The following is a 25,812-nucleotide window of genomic DNA, read 5'->3' as shown; positions in this document are numbered from 1 at the left end:
GGCCATGATAAATAGCCCTCAGTGTCCAAAATTGCCCTTAGTGTTGGGTGGGGTTGCTGGGTTGTGGGGATGGGGTGGAGGTGTTGACCTTGGGTAGGGTGCTCTTTCCAAGAGCCGGTGCAGACTCGATGGGCCGAATGGCCTCCTTCTGCACTGTAAATTCTATGATGAAATCTATGAAAACATCCCTCTCAGCAACCCTTCGGGACCTCACATGTTTCAGTAAGGTGGCCATTGCCTGGCACCTGTGCCACTTGTCAGCCCACACCACCTAGCTAACCAACCCCCATAATACATTGTCTGGGTCAGGAAAACACCGCTGGGCTTGAGGAATCCGCGTGGCCCATCTGTTCGCAGTTAACCGTCTGGCCTCAGCATTACGGGGCTTGAGAAGAAGTCAGGAAACTTGGGATCCCTGCTTCTCATAGCTAGGAAGGAAGACTTGGGTTTATGTTTGGGCAGCACGGGATCTCAAGTGGATAGCTCTGTGGCTTCACAGCGCCAGGATCCCAGATTCGATTCCCCGCTGGGTCACTGTCTGTGCGGAGTCTGCACATTCTCCCCGTGTGTGCGTGGGTTTCCTCCGGGTGCTCCGGTTTCCTCCCACAGTCCAAAGATGTGCAGGTTAGGTGGATTGGCCATGATGAATTGCCCTTAGAGTCCAAAAAGGTCAGGAGGGGTTATTGGGTTAGGGGGAATAGCGTGGAAGTGAGGGCTTAAGTGGGTCGGTGTATACTCGATGGGCCGAATGGCCTCCTTCTGCACTGTATGTTCTAAGTTCTATGTAGCACCTTTTATGAGCTCACATTGGTCCACAGTGCTGATTAACCAATTAATTTATTTTGAAGTGTAGTCGCTGTTGTAATGTGGGAAACTCAGCAGCCAATTTGTGCACAGCAAGATCCCAGGATGAGCAATGTGATAATGACCAGATAGTCTGCCTTACTAAAGTTACTTGAGGCGTGGCTATTAGCTAGGATACCAGGAGGAACTCCCCCTACTCTTGTTTGGAATAGTGACATGGTTTTTTTTTTAATGTCCAGTTGAAATGGTCGCTCAGTTTAACGACAAGTCTGAAAGATGGCACACATGACAATGTAGCACTCTCTCAGTACCGCACTGGAATCTCAGCAGTACTTGAATCCAGGATTTCCCGACCCTGAGGCGAGTGCAATGCTCACCAAGCCATGGCTGACACACAGCGAGTTAGCGAGCGAGCTGGAACGTACACCCAAGCTGGTGTCAGTCAAGGACAGAGAATCCGAGAGAGCTCCAGTCGAACCTGAGCTTCAGTTCCACTCTGAGGGCTTTTCCTGTCAATATAAAATGCCTCGGAGACATGAAGCATTAAAGGCACACTCCTTTTCCAGCTGCTGCTTGTAATTCATATGTCACAGGCTCATAAATTGAAACTGCCTGACAGGTATCCCTGTAAGGTAGGAGTTCAAAGACCTTTAAATATGACACTGCATACTCCACACGTGCTACCTGCCTGAGGGGCGGTATTTTACAAGCAGTGCGTGGAAAGGATTATAGTTTGAAGAGCTGACTGGGAGACGTGTCCGAACATTAACCGACATTTATACAACGTGTATTTCAACGTGGAAAATTGCTCCTCCAGCAGTGACCAGTAAACACAGAGGAGTTAGGACTGGTGACCAGAATATGGAATTAGGTTTTAAGGAGGTATTGAAATGCAAAGGGTTGGATTCTGTGATCCTGAGGCTATAGGGGCTGGTTTAGCACAGGGCTAAATCGCTGGCTTTGAAGGCAGGCCAGCAGCACGGTTCAATTCCCGTACCAGCCTCCCCGAACAGGCACCGGAATGTAGCGACTAGGGGCTTTTCACAATAACTTCATTTGAAGCCTACTTGCGCCAATAAGCGATTTTCAATTCATTTCATTAAGTGTTGACGCCATCGTGTTTCTCGACGGCATCAACACGGCCTCAGCATCAGCAATTCTGGCCCCTACAGGGGGCCAGCACGGCACTGGAGCGGTTCACGCCGCTCCAGCTGCTGATCCCGGCGTGAAATGGGCGCCAGAGGATCCGCATATGCGCAGTGGCACCGGTGCCAACGCGCGCACGCGCAGTGGCTCCCTTCAATGCGCCAGCCCCGACGCAACATGATGCAGGGCTACAGGGGCAGGCGTGGAAGAAAGGAGGCCCCCAGAGGCTGGCCCGCCGATCGGTGGGCCCCGATCGCGGGCCGGGCCACATCGGAGGGCCCCCCCGGGGTCGGACCCCCCCCCCCCCCACAGGCCACCGCCCGACCCTCCCACGCTGAGTTCCCGCCGGCTGAGAGCCGGCGGGGTTAGGCTTTTTTACGACGGTCGCTCGGCCCATCCCGTGCCGAGGATCGGCAGGTGGCCCCACGACCGGCGCTGCGCCGACCACGCCGGCGCCAGTGGAATCGCGAGCCGGCATCGGGGCGGCGTGCCGTGATTCGCGGCGGTCGCAGGGATTCTCCGGCACGGCCCCGGGCGGAGAGAATCCCGCCCCGTGAGAGAAATGACAGCATTCAGGGAGGGAACGACAAGACAGCAGGATCACGGTGGTTACTTTCGCCTTCAAACATTTCCTCGTCACAGTCCAAAGATACGGGGTGAACCTTTTAGGACAGAGATGAGGAGACATTTCTTCACCCGGAGAGTGGGGAATCTGTGGAATTCTCTCCCGCAGAAAGTAGTTGAGGGCAAAACATTGTGGGCGGGAATGTCCGGTTCTCCAGCTGCGTGTCTCTCGGACACGCTGCATTCGCTATCAGTGGGATTCTACCTTCCCGCCACTTCTCGATGGGATTTCCCATTAAAACCACTCCAGGCTGCCGCGAATCCCGCTGGCGGGGGTGCACTGACAGCGGGAAAAGTAAATCCCAACAACGGAGGTTTCGGCCTGTATGTTTTCAAGAAGGGATTTAGATACAGCACCTGGGGCTAAAGTGTTCTAAGGATATGGCAGGAAAGCGGGAGCAGGTTTCAGAGTTGGATGATCAGCCATGAGAGTTCCAAAGATTCGCAACCCTCAGAGAGAGACTTTCCTCGCATCTCAGCCTTGAATGGGGGACCCCCTATTCTAAACTGTGTCCACTAGTTCCAGTCTCTCCCACAAGGGGTAACACCCTCTCAGCACCCACCCTGTCAAATCCCCTCAGTATCTTGTGTGTATTAATGAGATCACCTCTCAATCTTCTAAACCCAGTGGATACAGCAGCCTGTTCAATACATTCCTCATAAGCTCAGCCCCTCATCCCAGGGGTCAACTGAGTGAACCTTCTCTGAACTGCTTCGAATGTAATAATATCCTTTCTCAACAAAGGAGACAAAAACTGTATATTGTCATGTGAGAGTACCTTTACGAAATGGGTGTTTATAAATGGGTGTGTATATAAATATCTGTAGTGAGAGTACCTTTAAGAAATGGGTGTTTATAAATGGGTGTGTATATACATATCTGTAGTGAGAGTACCTTTAAGAAATGGGTGTTTATAAATGGGTGTGTATATAAATGTCTGTAGTGAGAGTACCTTTAAGAAATGGGTGTTTACTACTGCAGTGATGTCAGAGAGTGGGTGGAGATGGGCTGTCTGTCAGCTTTTTACTTACGTTTTAGGCTGTTTGCTGAAGGGTGTGTTTTAGTTTCGTTTTCAGAGCTGGATAGCTGCAGTCACAGCCAGAAGGGGTATGAATCTCTCTCTGTAATCTAAAGACTGTAAATCGATCCTGGTGATTTTAAACTAATAACAGTCGTGACTTTAACCTGATGTGCTTCTGGTAAAAGGTGTTTTAAGTCTTATGGATGTTAAAAGGAAAGCTTAAAGGATTACTTAGTGTTGTATTCTTTGGGGGTTGTATTTGAATTGATGGTTGCTAAGATGTTCACTGTTTTAAAAAGGTTAACTTGAGTTCATAGAATAAACATTGTTTTGCTTTAAAAAATACTTTTCCATTTCTGCTGCACCACACCTGTAGAGTGGGCCGTGTGCTCCCCATACCACAATCTAGTAAAAGTTGTGGATCAGGGGGCTGCAGAAGGAATTGGACAAGCTAGGAGAGTGGGCAAAGAAGTGGCAGATGAGGGCAGCACGGTGGCGCAGTGGTTAGCCCTGCAGCCTCACGGCGCCGAGGTCCCAGGTTCGATCCCGGCTCTGGGTCACTATCCGTGTGGAGTTTGCACATTCTCCCCGTGTCTGCGTGGGTTTCACCCCCACAACCCAAAGATGTGCAGGGTAGGTGGATTGGCCACGCCAAATTGCCCCTTAATTGGAAAAAATGAATTGGGTACTCTAAATTTTTTTTTTTTAAAGTGGCAGATGGAATACAATGTGGAAAAGTGTGCGGTTATGCACTTTGGAAGGAGGAATTTAGGCATAGACTATTTTCTAAATGGGGAAATGCTTCGGAAAGCAGAAGCACAAAGGGACTTGGGGGTCCTTGTTCACGATTCGCTTAAGGTTAACGTGCAGGTTCAGTCGGCAGTTAGGAAGGCAAATGCAATGTTAACATTCATTGTTTTTTAAAAAATATATATTTTATTCAAATTTTTTGGCCAAACAAAATAGTACAAAGGTTTTCCTTTTTACAACAATAAAACAGTATAAATAACAGTGGCCGTTTTTAACAAATAAATAAATAATATATAAACTAAATGGCAACTGCCATATCAAAAATAATAACTCTCCAAAAATAAAATCAAACAATCCAATATACATAGCCAAGTACAAATATCTATACACAAACATCCCTGAGGACCCGCCCAGGCCCCCCAGGCCCCCTCCCCCTGGGTTGCTGCTGTTACCTTCCCATTTCCTTTATCGTTCTGTGAGGTAGTCAATGAACGGTTGCCACCGCCTGGTGAACCCTTGAGCCGAACCCCTTAGTGCGAACTTTATCCGTTCTAGTTTTATAAACCCTGCCATATCATTTATCCAGGTCTCCACGCCCGGGGGTTTGGCTTCCTTCCACATAAGCAATATCCTTCGCCGGGCTACTAGGGACGCAAAGGCCAAGACATCAGCCTCTTTCGCCTCCTGCACTCCCGGCTCTTCTGCAACCCCGAATGTAGCCAACCCCCAGCCTGGCTCGACCCGGACCCCCACCACCTTCGAAAGCACCTTTGCCACCCCCACCCAGAACCCCTGTAGTACCGGACATGACCAAAACATGTGGGTGTGGTTTGCTGGGCTTCTCGAGCATCTCCCACACCTATCCTCTACCCCGAAAAATTTACTGAGCCGTGCTCCGGTCATATGCGCCCTGTGCAAAACCTTGAATTGTATCAGGCTTAGCCTGGCGCACGAGGACGACGAGTTTACCCTACGTAGGGCATCAGCCCACCGCCCCTCCTCAATCTCTTCCCCCAGCTCTTCTTCCCATTTCCCCTTCAGCTCATCCACCATGATCTCCCCCACCGTCCCTCATTTCCCTGTATATATCCGACACCCTACCATCCCCCACCCATGTCTCTGAGATCACTCTATCCTGAATCTCCTGCGTCGGGAGCTGCGGGAATTCCCTCACCTGTTGCCTCGCAAAAGCCCTCAGTTGCATGTACCGAAATGCATTCCCTTGGGGCAACCCATATTTTTCCGTCAGCGCTCCCAGACTCGCAAACGTCCCGTCTACGAACAGATCTCTCAGTTGCACAACCCCAGCTCTCTGCCATGCTCCAAATCCCCCATCCATTCTCCCCGGGACAAACCTATGGTTATTTCTTATCGGGGACCGCACCGAGGCTCCCGTCATTCCCCTATGCCGTCTCCACTGCCCCAAAATTTTTAGTGTTGCCACCACCACTGGACTTGTGGTGTATTTCTTCGGGGAGAACGGCAACGGCGCCGTCACCATTGCTTGTAGGCTGGTTCCTTTGCAGGACGCCATCTCCAATCTCTTCCACGCCGCTCCCTCCCCTTCTCCCATCCACTTACACACCATTGAGATATTGGCGGCCCAGTAGTATTCACTTAGGCTTGGTAGTGCCAGCCCCCCCCCCCCCCCCCTATCCCTGCTACGCTGCAAGAACCCCCTCCTCACTCTCGGGATCTTCCCGGCCCACACAAAACTCATGACACTTTTCTCAATTCTCTTGAAAAAAGCCTTCGTGACCATCACCGGAAGGCACTGAAACACAAAGAGGAATCTCGGGAGGACTACCATTTTGACTGCCTGCACCCTACCCACCAGTGACAGGGGCACCATGTCCCATCTCTTAAAATCCTCCTCCATCTGTTCCACCAATCTTGTTAAATTAAGCCGGTGTAAGGTTCCCCAACTCCTGGCTATCTGAATCCCTAAGTACCGGAAATCTCTTGTTACCTTCCTCAGCGGTAAGTCATCTATTCCCCTACTCTGCTCCCCCGAATGCACCACAAACAACTCACTCTTACCCATATTCAATTTGTACCCCGAAAATTCCCCAAACTCCCTGAGTGTCTGCATTATCTCAGGCATCCCCTCCACTGGGTCCGCAACATACAGCAATAAATCATCTGCATACAAGGATACCCGGTGTTCTTCTCCTCCCCTGAGCACTCCCCTCCACTTCCTGGAGCCCCTCAGTGCTATGGCCAGGGGCTCAATCGCCAATGCAAATAGTAACGGAGACAGGGGACACCCCTGCCTCGTCCCTCTATGAAGACGGAAGTAATCAGACCTCTGTCTGTTCGTGACCACGCTCGCCACCGGGTCCCTATACAGCAGCTGTACCCATCCGATATACCCTTCTCCAAAACCAAATCTCATCAGCACCTCCCACAGATAATCCCACTCCACTCTGTCGAATGCTTTCTCGGCGTCCATCGCCACCACTATCTCCGCCCCCTCTGGTGGGGGCATCATCATTACCCCTAGCAACCTCCGTATGTTTGTGTTCAGCTATCTCCCCTTAACGAACCCGGTTTGATCCTCGTGGACCACCCCCGGGACACAGTCCTCTATCCTCGTCGCCATCACCTTGGCCAGGAGCTTAGCATCTACATTTAAAAGGGAAATGGGCCTGTAGGACCCACACTGCAGCGGGTCTTTTTCCTTCTTCAAAAGGAGCGATATCGTTGCCTCCGACATAGTCGGGGGCAGCTGCCCCCTTTCCCTGGCCTCATTAAAGGTTCTCGTCAAAAGCGGGGCCAGTAAGTCCATATACTTCCTATAAAATTCCACCGGGAATCCATCCGGTCCCGGGGCCTTCCCCGCCTGCATGCTCCCAATCCCTTTTACCACCTCCTCCCTCTCAATCTGTGCTCCCAGTCCCGCCCTCTCCTGCTCCTCCACCTTAGGGAATTCCAGCTGATCCAAGAAACACATCATTCCCTCCTTCCCTTCCGGGGGCTGAGCCTTATATAACCTCTCATAAAATGCCTTGAACACCCCGTTCACTCTCTCCGCTCCCCGTTCCATCTCTCCCTCCTCATCTCTCACCCCACGTATCTCCCTCGCTGCTCCCCTCTTCCTCAATTGGTGGGCCAGTAGCCGACTCGCCTTCTCTCCATACTCATACTGTACACCCTGTGCCCTCCTCCACTGTGCCTCTGCCTTACCCGTGGTCAGCAGGTCAGATTCCACATGTAGCCTTTGTCTTTCCCTGTACAGTCCCTCCTCCGGTGCCTCCGCATATTGCCTGTCCACCCTCAAAAGTTCTTTCAGCAATCGCTCCCTTTCTTTACCCTCTTGCTTCCCTTTATGTGCCCTTATGGATATCAGTTTCCCTCTAACCACCGCCTTCAACGCCTCCCAGACCACTCCCACCTGAACCTCTCCATTGTCATTAAGCTCCAAGTACCTTTCGATGCACCCCCTCACCCTTAAACATACCCACTCATCCGCCAATAAGCCCATATCCATTCTCCAGAGTGGGTGCCCTCCAGGTCTACCCAATGTGGAGCGTGGTCCGAAATAGCTATGGCCGTATATTCCGTCCCTGTCACCTTCGGAATCAGTGCCCTTCCCAAGACAAAAAAGTCTATCCGTGAGTATACTTTGTGGACATGGGAGAAAAATGAGAACTCCTTACTCCTAGGCCTACTAAATCTCCAGGGGTCTACCCCTCCCATCTGCTCCATGAAGTCCTTGAGCACCCTGGCCGCTGCCGGCCTCCTCCCGGTCCTGGACCTCGATCGGTCCAACCCTGGATCAAGCACCGTATTGAAGTCTCCCCCCATTACCAACTTTCCTGCCTCCAGGTCCGGGATACGTCCCAACATACACCTCATAAAATTTGCATCATCCCAGTTCGGGGCGTATACATTCACCAGAACCACCGCCTCCCCTTGCAATCTGCCACTCACCATCACATATCTACCCCCACTATCCGCCACTATGATCTTTGCCTCAAACAGTACCCGTTTCCCCACTAATATAGCCACCCCCCTGTTCTTTGCTTCTAAACCCGAATGAAACACCTGCCCCACCCATCCTTTACATAGTCTGACCTGGTCTATCAGTTTCAAATGCGTCTCCTGCAACATAACCACATCTGCCTTTAATTTCTTTAGGTGTGCGAGTACCCGTGCCCTTTTAATCGGCCCGTTCAGCCCTCTCACGTTCCACGTGATCAGCCGGGCTGGGGGGCTCTTTACTCCCCCCCCCCCCCCCTTGACGACTAGCCATCCCCTTTTTTAACCCAGCTCCTCACCCGGTTCCCATGTATCCGTGTATCCCCCCGACGGCGCCCTCCCGCCTCGACCACCCCATCCCATAACAGCTCCCCCTTCTCCTTAGCAGCAGCAACCCAGTTAACCCCCCCCTCCCCCCCCCTCCGCTATATCCCCCTCTAGCGCAGTTGCACCCCCCATGTTGCTCCCAGAAGTCAGCGAACTCTGGCTGACCTTGGTTTCCCCCCTTGTCCTCGGCCCCCACTGTGCGAGGCCCCCTCCTTCCTGTGTCCCTGTTCCCGCCATAATTACCATAGCGCGGGAACAAAGCCCGCGTTTCCCACTCGGCCCCGCCCCTAATGACCGGCGCCCACAGTTCCTCATACTCCCCCCACCCCCCAACATGGGGAAGAGAGAAAAGTTACAGGATTGCAAGATTAACAAGTTGAAAAATCATCCCCCCCCCCCCTTTTTCCTCGCCCCTCATAATCACCCCACCACTTTGTCCCAAAAGTTCTTTCTCTCGCCAGACTATTCCAGCTTCTCGTCCACAATGAATGTCCACGCCTCTTCTGCCGTCTCAAAGTAGTGGTGCTTCCCTTGGTGTGTGACCCACAATCTCGCCGTTTGTAACATTCCAAACTGGATCTTCTTTTTGTGAAGCACCGCCTTAGCCCGATTAAAACTTGCCCTCCTTCTCGCCACCTCCGCACTCCAATCCTGGTAGACGCGGATCACCGCGTTCTCCCACCTACAGCTCCGAGTTTTCTTCGCCCATCTGAGGACCGTCTCTCTGTCATTATAGTGGAGAAACCTCACCACTATAGCTCGAAGTATTTCTCCAGCCCTCGGTCTTCGCGCCAAAACTCGATAAGCTCCCTCCACCTCCAAAGGGCCTGTCGGGGCCTCCGATCCCATTAGCGAGTGAAGCATCGTGTTCACATATGTCCCGACGTCCGCCCCTTCTGCGCCTTCGGGAAGACTCAGAACCCTTAAATTCTTCCTCCTCGAATTATTCTCCAGTACTTCCAGCCTTTCCACACACCTTTTGTGCTGTGCCTCGTGCGTCTCTGTCTTCACCACCAGGCCCTGTATTTCGTCTTCATTTTCAGCAGCCTTTGCCTTCACGACCCGAAGCTCCAGCTCTTGGGTCTTCTGCTCCTCCTTTAGCCCTTCAATTGCCTGTAATATCGGGGTCAACAGCTCCTTCTTCAACTCCTTTTTCAGCTCTTCCACACAGCGCCGCAGGAACTCTTGTTGGTCCGGGCCCCATAACAAACGGCCACCTTCCGACGCCATCTTGCTTTGAGCTTCCCTTACTTGACGCTGCTCCAGAGGATCCTCCGCAATCCGGCCGCTATCCTCTCCCTTATCCATGCGTGTCTGGGGGGATTCCCTTCTGGTTTACCGCACAGTGTTTTTGGCCGTTTAAATTGCCGTTGGGGCTCCTATCAAGAGCCCAAAAGTCCGTTCCACCGGGAGCTGCCGAAACGTGCGACTTAGCTGGTCATCGCTGCACCCGGAAGACACAATGTTAGCATTCATGTCGAGAGGGCTAGAATACAAGACAAGGGGGATGTACTACTGTGGCTGTATAAGGTTCTGGTCAGACCCCATTTGGAGTATTGTGAGCAGTGTTGGGCCCTGTATCTAAGGAAGGATGTGCTGGCCTTGGAAAGGGTCCAGAGGAGGTTCACAAGAATCATCCCTGGAATGAAGAGCTTGTCGTATGAGGAACGGTTGAGGACTCTGGGTCTGTACTCATTGGAGTTTAGAAGGATGAGGGGGGATTTTATTGAAACTTACAGGATACTGCGCGACCTGGATAGAGTGGACGTGAAGAGGATGTTTCCACTTGTAGGAAAAACTAGAAGCAGAGGACAGAATCTCAGACAAAAGCGACGATCCTTTAAAACAGAGATGAGGAGGAATTTCTTCAGCCAGAGGGTGGTGAATCTGTGGAACTCTTTGCCACAGAAGGCTGTGGAGGCCAAATCACTGAGTGTCTTTAAGGCAGAGATTGATAGGTTCTTGTTTAATAAGGGGGTCAAGGGTTATGGGGAGAAGGCAGGAGGATGGGGATGAGAAAACCCCACTTCATCTTTTTGGTCACTAAGGGCAATTTAGCATTGCCAATCCACCTAACCTGCACGTTTGTTACCAGTGCCTCACAGCTGTTACAGTGCAGTGTTCCCAGTATCTTTCAGCTGGTACAGTGCAGTGTTCCCAGTATCTTTCAGCTGGTACAGTGCAGTGTTCCCAGTGTCTTTCAGCTGGTACAGTGCAGTGTTCCCAGTGCCTCACAGCTGCTACAGTGCAGTGTTCTCAGTGCCTTACAGCTGGTACAGTGCAGTGTTCCCAGTGTCTTTCAGCTGGTACAGTGCAGTGTTCCCAGTGCCTCACAGCTGCTACAGTGTAGTGTTCCCAGTGTCTTTCAGCTGGTACAGTGAAGTGTTCCCACTGGCAGTGTTCCCAGTGCCTTACAGCTGGTACAGTGCAGTGTTCCCAGTGCCTCACAGCTGGTACAGTGCAGTGTTCCCAGTGTCTTACAGCTGGTACAGTGCAGTGTTGCCAGTGTCTTTCAGCTGGTACAGTGCAGTGTTCCCAGTGCCTCACAGCTGCTACAGTGTAGTGTTCCCAGTGTCTTTCAGCTGGTATAGTGCAGTGTTCCCACTGGCAGTGTTCCCAGTGCCTTACAGCTGGTACAGTGCAGTGTTCCCAGTGCCTTACAGCTGGTACAGTGCAGTGTTCCCAGTGTCTTACAGCTGGTACAGTGCAGTGTTCCCAGTGGCAGTGTTCCCAGTGCCTTACAGCTGGTACAGTGCAGTGTTCCCAGTGTCTTACAGCTGGTACAGTGCAGTGTTCCCAGTGCCTCATAGCTATACAGTGCAGTGTTCCCAGTGCCTTACAGCTGGTACAGTGCAGTGTTCCCAGTGTCTTACAGCTGGTTCAGTGCAGTATTCCCAGTGCCTTACAGCTGGTACAGTGCAGTGTTCCCAGTGTCTTACAGCTGCTACAGTCCAGTGTTCCCAGTGCCTTCCACCTGCAACAGTGCAGTGTTCCCAGTGGCAGTGTTCCCAGTGTCTTTCAGCTGGTACAGTGCAGTGTTCCCAGTGCCTCACAGCTGCTACAGTGCAGTGTTCCCAGTGTCTTTCAGCTGGTACAGTGCAGTGTTCCCAGTGTCTTTCAGCTGGTACAGTGCAGTGTCCCCAGTGCCTCACAGCTGCTACAGTGTAGTGTTCCCAGTGTCTTTCAACTCGTATAGTGCAGTGTTCCCAGTGCCTCACAGCTGCTACAGTGTAGTGTTCCCAGTGCCTCACGGCTGGTACAGTGCAGTGTTCCCAATGCCTCACATCTGGTACAGTGCAGTGTTCCCAATGCCTCACAGCTGGTACAGTGCAGTGTTCCCAGTGCCTCACAGCTGCTACAGTGTAGTGTTACCAGTGCCTCACAGCTGGTACTGTGCAGTGTTCCCAGTGCCTCACAGCTGGTACAGTGCAGTGTTCCCAGTGCCTCACAGCTGGTACAGTGCAGTGTTCCCAATGCCTCACAGCTGGTACAGTGCAGTGTTCCCAGTGCCTCACAGCTGGTACAGTGCAGTGTTCCCAGTGTCTTACAGCTGGTTCAGTGCAGTATTCCCAGTGCCTTACAGCTGCTACAGTGCAGTGTTCCCAATGCCTTACAGCTGGTACAGTGCAGTGTTCCCAGTGCCTTACAGCTGCTACAGTCCAGTGTTCCCAGTGCCTTACAGCTGGTACAGTGCAGTGTCCGCTGTGCCTTACAGCTGGTACAGTGCAGTATTCCCAGTGCCTTACAGCTGGTACAATGCAGTGTTCCCAGTGGCAATGTTCCCAGTGCCTTCCACCTGCAACAGTGCAGTGTTCTCAGTGGCAGTGTTCCCAGTGCCTTACACCTGGTACAGTGCAGTGTTCCCAGTGGCAGTGTCCCCAGTGCCTCACACCTGGTACAGTGCAGTGTTCCCAGTGCCTCACAGCTGGTACAGTGCGGTGTTCCCAGTGCCTCAGAGCTGGTCCAGTGCAGTGTTCCCATTGCCTTACCCTGGTAGAGTGCAGTGTTCCCAGTGCCTTACAGCTGGTACAGTGCAGTGTTCCCAGTGGCAATGTTCCCAGTGCCTTCCACCTGCAACAGTGCAGTGTTCCCAGTGGCAGTGTTCCCAGTGCCTTACAGCTGATGGAGTGCAGCGTTCCCAGTGCCTTACCCCTGGTAGAGTGCAGTGTTCCCAGTGGCAGTGTTCCCAGTGCCTTACCCCTGGTAGAGTGCAGTGTTCCCAGTGGCAGTGTTCCCAGTGCCTTACCCCTGGTAGAGTGCAGGTGTTCCCAGTGGCAATGTTCCCAGTGCCTTACCCCTGGTAGAGTGCAGTGTTCCCAGTGGCAGTGTTCCCAGTGCCTTACCCCTGGTAGAGTGCAGTGTTCTCAGTGGCAGTGTTCCCAGTGCCTTACCCCTGGTAGAGTGCAGTGTTCCCAGTGGCAATGTTCCCAGTGCCTTACCCCTGGTAGAGTGCAGTGTTCCCAGTGGCAGTGTTCCCAGTGCCTTACCCCTGTACCTATGGGGGTTTTCACATAGTTCAGGACCTAACAGCTGTATGAACCTTGGTTTTTGTAACAATTTTTTCTCTCTTCATTTGTAGAATGGCAGCAGGAGGTCCTGGGATTTCATGAAAACACACGACAGGTGACTCTCTCTTAAAATGTTGTCGCTATTACTCAACATTGTTCTTGCTGACATTACATCGGACTGCCCTGTGCTCACTGCTGCTCCGAGCTTTTCCTGCCTCATTATCATAACTCTCCTTCGTTTTCTCCAATTGGTTCTGACTCTGTCTCGACCAACTATCCTCTGATACTTTGCCCATGTTGCCAGTCGTGCTTTGCAAATCTAGACAGTAAGTTGGCAGAATGTCTGCCTGCTAAACTGCAGATCACAAGCCTAACTGGTTCACTCAGATAGGGCAGGCAACCTACAACCATCCACAGTCTTGCCGACACATGACCCAGTCTCTGTTAATGCCCTCACTGCAACTGGAGACTGGCAGCAAATGCTGTCTTGTCGGTGTCACTCGTTCTGAGAAAACACAAAATAAATCACCAATCTCTAAATTTTCACGCTGCCTGCCTCACATCGAGCACTGGATGAGCAGAAATCTTCCTCCTCTTTAGTCCCTGGTGCCAACTCTATTCCCGAGCTGCTGTCTCCATCCCTCTCCTGGTAACTGCCCGAGGTGGAACCAGGTTGTCAATATCTTGGCGTCATATTTCAGCTTCTGACCGCATTCATGACATCATTAACTCTTTCAAATTTCTCCAGGGCCCCTTGACCTTGACCCTCTCTATCTCAGTAATCTTCTCCAGCCACCCAACCCTCCCGAGATCCCTGTGCTCCTCTTGAACACTTCTGGTTTAGATTGCCGGCTCTACCTTCAGCTGGCTGGGCCCGAAGATCTAGGATTCCCTCCCGAAATCTCTCTGCCCTCTCCCCCTCTCTTTCTTACTTCAAGGTTCTCTTGGGTGATAATCTGTCTCTGATACCTCCGTGATTCAGTGTCAGCTTTGCTTTGGGATGTTCCTCTGAAACACTTTGAGACATTTTTAACAGGTTTAATGCTTCAACACCAATACCAAGTTGTAGCTGTTGATTATAAGGATGCAGTGCCCCACAACGGACCCCACCACCTTGGGTGAAAGCACTCATGCCCAGCTTTGTGGGCATCAGGAGGTGTTCTGATGCGCTGGTTTTCCATTGACGCAGCGTTGAATCAGGATGTAGGTGAGCGGGCTGATATACTGACTGCTTCATTTAAATTCCTGGCAGCCAGGACTACAGAACATAAACATTGCAAACTATTTATTTTGTCGAGACACGTCTCCTCTTCGGACACTTAAGTGGCAGGGATGGGTTTAGGAACCCCACCTGTCAAAGCAAAGAAGAAGGTGAGGGGATGCCGGTGGTGGGGGGGGGGGGGGGGGGGGGGGGGGGGGAGGCAAGCAGAGTGACGCCGAGTGGAACGCTGTGGCTTGCCACCGGGAATGTTGAGAATTCCACAGGTCGGCTTCAAGCCCCTATCGAGTTAAAGGAAAGGACCAAACAAACCTTTGAGATGTGGTAGGTGTTTCGTAAATTGCTGACGGCGGAGAAGGTCGGACTGTGAATGATGACAGATCCCAGCGCTCCTGTACTTACCTCCGGAACGGTGACGTTCAGGTGTTCAGTTTACCCCGAAGAGCAGGAAGTACGCTGGGTCTGCCGGGGAAGTAGGTGGCACAATAGTTAGCAACTGCTGTGGGGTTGACTCTTAAAATGTCCTCTGAAATGGCAAACCCGCCAGGGCAATTCGAGATGGGCAACAAATGCCGGCCCAGCCAGCAATGCCCCCCATCCCGTGAGCGAGGAAGAGAAAGCTGAACTCAGCAATGTTGCACAGTGAAGCATTGCGAATAGGGATAATCCATAGTCCCTCGCAGTTAGTGATGAGGAAAGCTTTAGACTGCAACGATGACGAGGCAGGCTGGTGAAATGGACTGAAGCGTGCGGGGTGCTGCTTGAGGCAGACAAGTGTGAGGCTTTGTACTCGAGGAGGATAAATATGGCAAAACAGTTCACTATAAATGGCACAGTTTTAAAAAGTGCTGATGGAGAGAGAGAGATCTTGCTTTCCATATGTACAAATCTTTAAAGGTGAGACAAGGCAGCTTGATAACGTGTCTTGGGTTTAGAAATGAAGGACTTGAAAATAAAAGCAATGAGATCAGGCTGGAACTTGTTAAAATCGGTGGTTAGGCCTCAGCTGGAATATTGTGACTAATTCTAGGCTCTGTAACCTCCTCCCTCCATTCTGTGCTGTCAGTCTCTAGAAGCCTGGGACGGCTCCCAGTGCTTCAGTTGGTAAGGCAGTCAGGAACTGCCTCGCAGACGACTCAGAGATCCTCGTTCAGACCCTCTCAATTCCTTCCAGGTTCTGAAAGGGTTGCTAGGGTAGATGTGGAGAAGATGTTTCCATTTGTGGGGGAGACCAGTGCGCTGGGGTTAGAAATATAAGCTCGCCAATAAACCCAATGAGGAATTCAGACGAAACCTTGAGGCTTGCAGAGTGGTGAGACCGTCGCTGTCGATACATAGCTGAGATAAATGGCTACATTAAGAGACGGCAAGGACAACATGTGAGGGAGAGAGAGGAATATGCTGGCTGGGTCAAGGGGAGTGGGAAACGGCTCATGTGTAGCATCAACGTAAACCAGTCGGGCTGAATAGTCTGCTTCTGGCTGTCAATTCCACACAAGACCCCAGTCCCACCAGAGGTTTTACTTCCCTCTAATGAATTTTTAAAATTGGTGTGCAGCAACAGACACACCTCAGGCTGTACGTACACCATTCTTTAAAGGTGGCAGGACAAGTTGATAAAGTTGTTTAAAAATAAACCACACAGGATATTTCTCTTTCTAAATAGAGGCATGAAGTGAAAAAGCAGCTATTTTAAACATTTATAAATCACTCTTCCCCTCCTGACTTTCTTTCCTCTCCAACTGTCTCTCCTCCCTCTTTCTTTTCTGTTTCTCCCACTGTCCCCACTCTTTATTCCCTGTCCTCTCTCTCCTTTATTGCCTCTCCTCCCTTTTACCTCACGCACCATCACTCTTTCCCCATCCTCTGTATCTGTATGTTGCTGCCGTTCCCTTTATTTTACTCTTTCTCTCTCTCCCTCTCTGCCTCGTGCATCAGGCCATTTTGAGACTGATTTCCAATTGACTGCATATGTTCGGCTGCGGTTATTTAACAGGACCCTGGCTGGTAGATTTTTAAACCCCTCTCCCTAAAGCGGAAATGAAATTGCTGCACTGTTACTTTGTTTATCTGAAGTAAAACAACATTTATTTTTCAAACTCAGCACCTGTCCGAGGAGGAATCGTCAGGTTGCTTGATTTTAACTTCGAAAACAATTTGACACTTTTATTGGAAGCAACGGTTTGATTGCCTGGTGGGATTTTAAAAAGCATTATTTCTGTTCTACTTTGATTGGATGCCAAGTTACTATTGTAGAGGGACAACATCAGTAACAATCAGATCATTTCAGCTGTGTTTAAAATAATAATATTATCCTGATCCATAGCATTGAATTCCCTTTCATGGAGACTGAATAAACTGGTTGGCTGCTAATAATAATAATCTTTATTATTGTCACAAGTAGGCTTACATTAACACTGCAATGAAGTTACTATGAAAAGCCCCTAGTCGCCACATTCCGGCGCCTGTTCGGGCACACTGAGGGAGAATTCAGAATGTCCAATTCACCAAACAAGCACGTCTTTCGGGACTTGTGGGAGAAAACCGGAGCACCCGGAGGAAACCCACGCAGACACGGGGAGAACGTGCAGACTCCGCACAGACAGTGACCCAAGCCGGGAATCGAACCCGGGACCCTGGGGCTGTGAAGCAGCAGTGCTAACCACTGTGCTGCCCTGCCGCCCACAGGGCTGGACTGCTTTGTGTGCGAACCCTCTGAAACAGAGAGGATCGCTTCCTCGTCATTCAGGACTAGTGAGGTGAAGCTAGCACCTCCGTGGTCTTTCACTCAGTACTCGCGACTCGAACCTTGACTGAAGAGGTTATGTTGCAGTTTGGAAGGCAAAAATAAAATAATTTTGCTGCAATAGCTCTTGTTTACACTTATGCTTCTCTTTGCTTGTATTTTGCATGAGATCACTTGAATGGATAGCATTTTGAAAATGTGATTTAGTTAATAATAATAGTTGGAATGGATTAACTGGAATGCAAATGTGTGAAACCCCTGATTAATTAGGACGTTGTGCAGCCGGCTTCTTTGTGACGAGACCCTACCTTTTAAACGGAGGAAGGAGTGTGTTATAAAAGGGGGAGTATGAAGCTGTTTCAATGCTGATAACAGGGCAGGTGGGCTACCTCACCATCAGTACCAGAGCAACCTCTTTCAGCCCTTAATTCCTCCATTACTCCAGCGTTATTCCTTTTGTTCAATGCAGGCTCCCTACCAGCAATCGCTCCATTCCCCCCCCCCCCCAGTGTCCCATTTGCTCCATCTCACCCTCCCCTCCCAGTGTTGGAAAGAGCTTGTGTTGTCTGGTATTCAACGAAGAGGGACTGAACAGAAATTTTCAAACCGTCCTGGAGAGATTAGGGGAGTAAATAAGTGCCTGTGCGAGGGCCTGTGGAGTAATCAGCCTTTCTCTCACTCTACTGAGAGGTGGCAAATGGAGTTTAATGCAGAAAAGTGTGAGGTGATTCATTTTAGAAGGAATAACAGGAAGACTGAGTACTGGGCTAATGGTGAGATTCTTGGCAGTGTGGATGAGCAGAGAGATCTCGGTGTCCATGTACATAGATCCCTGAAAGTTGCCACCCAGGTTGAGAGGGTTGTTAAGAAGGCGTACGGTGTGTTAGCTTTTATTGGGAGAGGGATTGAGTTTCGGAGCCATGAGGTCATGTTGCAGCTGTACAAAACTCTGGTGCGGCCGCATTTGGAGTGTTGCGTGCAATTCTGGTCGCCGCATTATAGGAAGGATGTGGAAGCATTGAAAAGGGTGCAGAGGAGATTTACCAGAATGTTGCCTGGTATGGAGGGAAGATCTTATGAGGGAAGGCTGAGGGACTTGAGGCTGTTTTCGATAGAGAGAAGAAGGTTAAGAGGTGACTTAATTGAGGCATACAAGATGATCAGAGGATTGGATAGGGTGGACAGTGAGAGCCTTTTTCCTCGGATGGTGATGTCCAGCATGAGGGGCATAGCTTTAAATTGAGGGGAGATGGATATAGGACAGATGTCAGAGGTAGGTTCTTTACTCAGAGAGCAGTAAGGGCGTGGAATGCCCTGCCTGCAACAGTAGTGGACTCGCCAAATTTAAGGGCATTCAAATGGTCATTGGATAAACATATGGACGATAAGGGAATAGTGCAGATGGGCGTTAGATTGGTTTCACAAGCCGGCACAACATCGAGGGCCGAAGGGCCTGTACTGCGCTGTAATGTTCTATGTTCTACCTGCCTGTATGTTTCTCTCTCTTTCTGTCTGTTATCAGTGACGGGCTGAGTGGGTTCTGTTGGAGATTTTTCCAATTGGATGAAAAGTTCCTGGTCTAATTGACACTTTAAGGAACAGTACAGAGAAGCAAAAGCTTTCTGTTCTCTGCTTTTGAGAAAGCGCCTCAGCTACACGGATGTAAGGATGTCCAGGCCTTGGAGAGAGGCCAGAAGAGGTTTCCCAGAATGGGAGCAGAGACCAGTGGCTTCAGTTACATGGAGAGATTGGAGAATGTGGGATAGTTATTGAAGCGCAGGAGGTTAAGGAGAGATTTAATCGAGACGTTCATAACTAATGAGTTTTTATAGAGTGGATGAGGAGAAACTGTTTCCAGCGGCAGGGGGCTCGGTAACCAGAGGGACACAGACTTAAGATAATTGGCGATAGAAGTGGAAGTGAGATTCCCGGACCCATCGAATATCCGGTGCCGGAGACTTCGGCAACCGGCGGGGGCGGGATTCACGCCAGCCCCCGGCGATTCTCCGACCCGGCGGGGTGGGGTCGGAGAATCTCGCCCAAGATCGTCCCTCCATACCAGGCAACATTCTTGTAAATCTCCTCTGCACCCTTTCCAATGCTTCCACATCCTTCCTATAATGCGGCGACCAGAATTGCACGCAATACTCCAAATGCGGCCGCACCAGAGTTTTGTACAGCTGCAACATGACCTCATGGCTCCTAAACTCAATCCCTCTACCAATAAAGGCTAACACACCGTACGCCTTCTGAACAACCCTCTCAACCTGGGTGGCAACTTGGCGCAAGGGCACATAGCTTTAAATTGAGGGGAGATGGATATAGGACAGATGTCAGAGGTAGGTTCTTTACTCAGAGAGTAGTAAGGGTGTGGAATGCCCTGCCTGCAACAGCAGTGGACTTGCCAACACTTAAGGGCATTCAAATGGTCATTGGATAGACATGTGGACGATAAGGGAATAGTGTAGATGGGCTTTAGAGTGGTTTCACAGGTCGGCGCAACATCGCGGGCCGAAGGGCCTGTATTGCGCCGTAATGTTCTATGTTCGATGTTCTAAGTGTCCCATTAATCTTAGAGTCATTGAGGTCTACAGCAGAGAATGCCCCGTCGGCACATCGCGTCTGTTCTGTGGAGAACAATTGCAGCTTCTCTAACCTCTCCCACAGAACTGATGTCCCTCAATCCTGAGGCCATTCTCGTAAACCCCCTTTTGAACCCTCCCCAAGGCTTTGAAATCTTTTCTGGAGTTTGGTGGTCCAAAACTGGACATGGCACTCCAGCTGGGGCCTCCCCCCTGTTTCAGCACAACCTTTGTTGCGCTCTAAGCTTGCGTTTATAAAACCAAAGATCCCATCATTTGTTTAACAGCTTCCGGAACTTGGCTTGTCACTTTGTCCAGAGATTTGTCAATACACATCTCCCAGGCCTCTCCTTCCTTACAAGCTCTTTAAAATGACACCATTTAGGCGAGAGCAGAGATCGGTGACCTGCCAGGGAAAATTAAGCTGCTTATACTCTAACTGGCAATGAAAGGTGCATCTCATACACCACATAGTGCGGTATCAGTGAGTTACTGAGGTGGAATCTCGCCCTATCCAGCGGGAAGCTAGTGTTTGCGAAAGATAAATCACGTTTTCCCTCATGAAGCAGTTTTCGGGAGATGTGTTTGGAGATGGCTTTGGTCGGTATGGGAGGGTACGCTGACTTGTGCTAAATATAGACTGCGCTCCCACTGTCCAAATAAAGACACAGACGGCTATGCAGCAAACTGTGTCAGCCCATCAGCAGTTTGTTAAACTGGTGATTCTGACTTTGGGGCCGGTGATGCTGTTTGAAAGTAGAGCAGATTCCAAACTGGCAGCACAATAGCTTCAGTGGAATTATTTAAAACAATTCATCGTCAGTAATTTATTCCATTTAAACCAGCAAAATAGACCGTGTCATCACTACATTCACCTCCCTCTAACTTCCTCTCTCTCGCTCTTTCGTAACCTCAACCCCCTCCACCCCCTCCCCTTCACCCTCCTCCATCCCCTCACCCTACACCGTCCTCCACCCCTCCACCCTCCCCTTCCCCTCCCCTTCCCCCCTCCCCCACCCCTCCACCCCCTCCCCTTCACCCACCTCCATCCCCTCAATCTCCACCGTCCTCCACCCCTCCACCTTCCCCTTCCACTCCCCCTCCCCTTCCCCCTCCATCCCCTCCCCTTCACCCTCCTCCATCCCCTCACCCTACACCGCCTTCCACCTTCCCCTCCCCCTCCTCCTCCACTCCCCTTCCACCCCCTCCCCTTCACCCTCCCCCATCCCCTCACCCTACACCGTCCTCCACCCTCCCCTTCCCCTCCCCCTCCCCCTCCACTCCCCTTCCACCCCCTCCCCTTCACCCTCCTCCATCCCCTCACCCAACACCGTCCTCCACCCCTCCACCCTCCCTTCCCCTCCCCCTCCCCCTCCCCTCCTTTCCACCCCCTCCCCTTCACCCTCCTCCATCCCCTCACCCTACACCGTCCTCCACCCTCCCCTCCCCCTCCCCCTCCCCTCCCCTCCTTTCCACCCCCTCCCCTTCACCCTCCTCCATCCCCTCACCCTACACCGTCCTCCACCCTCCCCACCCCCCTCCCCCTCCCCTCCCCTCCCCTTCCACCCCCTCCCCTTCACCCACCTCCATCCCCTCACCCTACACCATCCTCCACCCTCCCCTTCCCCTCCCCGTCCCCCTCCCCCTCCCCTCCCCTTCCACCCCCTCCCCTTCACCCTCCTCCATCCCCTCACCCTACACCATCCTCCACCCTCCCCTTCCCCTCCATCTCCCCCTCCCCTCCCCTCCCCTTCCACCCCCTCCCCTTCACCCTCCTCCATCCCCTCACCCTACACCGTCCTCCACCCCCTCCACCTTTCCCTTCCCCCTCCCCCTCCCCTCCCCTCCACCCCCTCCCCTCCTCCTCCACCCCTTCCCCTTCACCCTCCTCCATCCCCTCACCCAACACCGTCCTCCACCCTCCCCTCCCCCTCCCCCTCCCCTCCCCTCTCCCTTCCACCCCCTCCCCTTCACCCTCATCCATCCCCTCACCCTACACCGTCCTCCACCCTCCCCTCCCCCTCCCCCTCCCCCTCCCCTCCCCTTCCACCACCCTCCCCTTCACCCTCCTCTATCCCCTCACCCTACACCATCCTCCACCCTCCCCTTCCCCTCCCCCTCCCCTCCCCTCACCTTCCACCCCCTCCCCTTCACCCTCCTCCATCCCCTCACCCTACACCGTCCTCCACCCCTCCACCTTTCCCTTCCCCCTCGCCCTCCCCTCCCCCTCCACCCCCTCCCCTCCCCCTCCACCCCTTCCCCTTCACCCTCCTCCATCCCCTCACCCAACACCGTCCTCCACCCTCCCCTCCCCTCCCCTTCCCCCTCCCCCTCCCCTTCACCCTCCTCCATTCCCTCATCCAACACCGTCCTCCACCCTCCCTTCCCCTCCCCCTCCCCTTCCCCCTCCCCCTCCCCCCTCCCCTTCACCCTCCTCCATTCCCTCACCCAACACCGTCCTCCACCCTCCCTTCCCCTCCCCCTCCCCCTCCCCTCTCCCTTCCACCCCCTCCCCTTTACCCTCCTCCATCCCCTCACCCTACACCGTCCTCCACTCTCCCCTTCCCCGACCCCTCCCCTTCCCCCTCCCCTCCCCCTTCCACCCCCTCCCCTTCACACTCCTCCATTCCCTCACCCGACACCGTCCTCCACCCTCCCCTTCCCCCTCCCCTCCCCTTCCCCCTCCCCCTCCCCCCCTTCCACCCCCCCTTCACCCTCCACTTTATTTATCCTCCCATCACTTTCCCCTTCCTTTCACTCCCTCCAACACCGCCACCACACCACCCCCCCCCCCCCCACCCCCTCCTCCCGACTCGCCCTTCTCCCTCCAAATCCCCTCCCCCTTCACAACCGACTCCTCCTCCAACCCTCCATCACTCTCACCCCTGAGTCAGCGAGCTGTGGGTTGACGTCCCCTGGCAGAGCTTGAGCATATCAATGCAGGCTGACACTCGCAGCGCTGTACTGCGGGAGTGTTACACCGTCTGAGGTGTCATCTTTCTGGCGAGGCATTAAGCTGAGGCCCCATCTACCTTCTCAAGTGGATGTGAAAGCTCTCGTGGGCACTATTTTAAACAAGAGAGGTTTCGTTCTTCCCAGTGTTGTAGTCAGTATTTAACCTCAGCCAAACACAGATTATCCGGCCACTGCGCATTGGTGTGTGTGTGGGATCTTGCTGTGTACAAATTGGCTGCTCCGTTTTCTATCTTGCAGCAGTGATTACACTGCAATAGCACAGCATTGGCTTTGAGATGGCTGGCAGACATGAAAGATGCTATCTAAATGCAAATACAGTTTTTAAATTCAACATGGTCAACACCTGGGGCAGCACCGATTAATGGAAACAGCAGAGAAAGGTCCGCCACCAACGTCTTGGGGCAGCTTGGCATGGATGATAAATGCCAGCCTTTCCTGTAACACCCCCACTTCTATCTGCACTAGAGATCTCTGCAGAACAGTGCCCAGCATGATCAGCATGCGAGGAAATGGTTTTCTCTGGGTTTGAATGCCCATCGCGGGCTTTGGGCAGGGTGTTTAACGCCCTCCGCTGTGGTGAGATGGCGGTAGGTGGGACCCCTGCTGCTTTCCCATCTCTGCCTGTGGACAGGCTTCCCGCCCCGCTGCCGTTTCTGGCCCGCAGGCGAGCGATTAATGCCCACCTAAAAGCCTCGTCCCACCACCACTGGTGTCACCCGGCAGAGGGTGGGCCCTTGCCATGCAGAAGGCGAGAAAACAAACTCTTTTGGGCTTGCTTGCGGGTTTCCGGGGTGGGTGGCGGTGGGGGGGGGGGTTCTCATTCAAGGGCAGTGTGCCTGGGACGACAGACCTGACGTTGGGAGGCGGAAATCCACTCCATTCACTGGCTGCTGACCCCCCCCCCTTTCCTCTTTCCCCGGTGACCCGTACTCCATGACAACGACCTCTGTCTCCCACCATCACTCGCCTACGGCCTGGGTCCCTTGGTGATCCTGGGCCTTGGCTGGGCGGGTTACCGGCAGCCTTCCCGTTGATGCTGCCACACAGTGCCGACCTGCCAGCTTCTGACTGGCTGGCAGATCTTGGGGGGTGGGCAGGACACCAACCCCCCCCCCCCCCACACACACGCACAGTAGGCCCGCGGTTTGAGAGAATGCCTGCCATTGCCCTGATTAAGTGCCTGATTGGCACATTGTGATGGGCATTCCCAAAAAGAGTTGGTGCGGGGGCCCCTCCACCCTTCCAGCCAGATGGGCCGACCGTCTTCGCCTTCGATAAATACTCTCCGTTATATCCCTTCCTGGTTCGCCCTCCTCTCCTGATGGTACTGACTCTTGCTGGGAATCACGTGCACTTTACAGTGGGGTCATTGAACTAACTACCAACGAGTCAACAGTGACAGGAACAATCTGCCAAACACCTGACTAGACAAACCGGTGAATCATAAATATAAGCATCAGTAGAGCTGGATTTCCTGAATTTTTAGATTCATAGATTTGATTCCTAGATTCCCAACAGTGCAGAAGGAGGCCATTCGGCCCAGAGTTTGCACCGGCCCTCTGTAAGAGCACCCTACCTAGGCCCACCCCCCCTACCCTACCCCTGTAACCCCATTTAACCTGCACATCTTTGGACATTTGAGGGCAATTTTTAGGATGGCCAATCCACCTAACCTTGTTTTTTCTTTGGGTCGTGGGGGTGAAACCCACACAGACACTGGATGAATGTGCAAACTCCACACGGACAGTGACCTGGGGCCATGGTTGGAACCTGGTCCTCGGTGCCATGAGGCAGCAACACTAACCACTGCGCTATCATGCCGCCCCGCCAATCCACCTCACCTGCACATCTTCGGACTGTGGGCGGAAACCGGAGCACCCGGGGGAAACCCACGCACACACGGGGAGGATGTACTCCGCACACAATCACCCCAGGCTGGAATTTAACCCAGGTCCCTAGTGCTGTGAGGCAGCAGTGCTAACCACTGTGGCACCATGCCTCCCTGGGCTGGTCTGGGCAGGGGTCGTGACCTAGAGCTTGATGTGATCTTTCGTCCACCATATGTGGTTTTATCATGCTTCATCCTGTGCTGTATCTCAAGGTGCTCCATTTATCCTGCATCGCTGTCAAGGTCAGTGACTGGTATCAATGTAAATTCATTCACATTAAAGTGATTATTACAGGAAAGATAATGACACCAAGCCAATGGGGGAAGCTCTTGGTCACAGAGATGGGTATTAGGGCAGGTTAAAGGAGGAGGGAGAGAGGTGGAGAGGTTTAGGGAGCGAATTCCAGAGCTTGGGGTTCAGGCAGCGAAAGGCAAAGCCGCCAATGGTGGGGTGAAGGAAATGGAGGATGGCGAGGGATGACGAATTGTAGGAGTGCCGAGACTCTAGGGCTGTAGAGCTGGCGGAGGTTGTAGAGGTAATGAAGGAAAGGACCATGGAGGTTGAAGATGAGAATTTTGTGATTGTTATAAGTGATAACAAGCTAAGATGCAAACTAATAATTGTAGAAATTTACACCAACCTGTGTTGACTTTTAATGAGAGCATTCATGCTGAATTCCATATCCCCTGTAAATCCCTCCGCCCAACGTTTCAAAATATTGAGGCTTTCGTCACCTCATTAGGCAGTCTGTTCCAGATCCTGACTGTTCTGTGTTCCAGATCCTGACTGCTCTGTGTCCCAGATCCTGACTGCTCTGTGTTCCAGATCCTGACTGCTCTGTGTCCCAGATCCTGACTGCTCTGTGTCCCAGATCCTGACTGCTCTGAGTCCCAGATCCTGACTGCTCTGTGTCCCAGATCCTGACTGCTCTGTGTGTTCCAGATCCTGACTGCTCTGTGTTCCAGATCCTGATTGCTCTGTGTCCCAGATCCTGACTGCTCTTTGTTCCAGATCCTGACTGCTCTGTGTCCCAGATCCTGACTGCTCTGTGTCCCAGATCCTGACTGCTCTGTGTCCCAGATCCTGACTGCTCTTTGTTCCAGATCCTGACTGCTCTGTGTGTTCCAGATCCTAACTGCTCTGTGCTCCAGATCCTGACTGCTCTGTGGCCCAGATCCTGACTGCTCTGTGTGTTCCAGATCCTGACTGCTCTGTGTTCCAGATCCTGACTGCTCTTT

The 25,812-nt window shown here is 52.3% G+C and overlaps 1 protein-coding gene across 1 annotated transcript in view; it reads left to right on the top strand.

The window, feature by feature from the left end:
• The window catches only part of nudt14 (nudix (nucleoside diphosphate linked moiety X)-type motif 14), a 146,705-nt gene that overhangs the window by 86,643 nt on the left and 34,250 nt on the right, over nucleotides 1–25,812 (top strand). The window contains exon 2 of the mRNA XM_072494247.1: nucleotides 13,234–13,277. Coding sequence (XP_072350348.1) covers nucleotides 13,234–13,277 — 44 coding nt within the window. The remainder of the gene's footprint in view (nucleotides 1–13,233; nucleotides 13,278–25,812) is intronic.

The sequence above is a fragment of the Scyliorhinus torazame genome, chromosome 2, assembly GCF_047496885.1.
Source record: "Scyliorhinus torazame isolate Kashiwa2021f chromosome 2, sScyTor2.1, whole genome shotgun sequence".
Classification (NCBI taxonomy): Eukaryota; Metazoa; Chordata; class Chondrichthyes; order Carcharhiniformes; family Scyliorhinidae; genus Scyliorhinus; species Scyliorhinus torazame.
The sequence above is the reverse complement of the archived record's forward strand: the minus strand, read 5'-3'. Positions and strand labels throughout refer to the sequence as shown.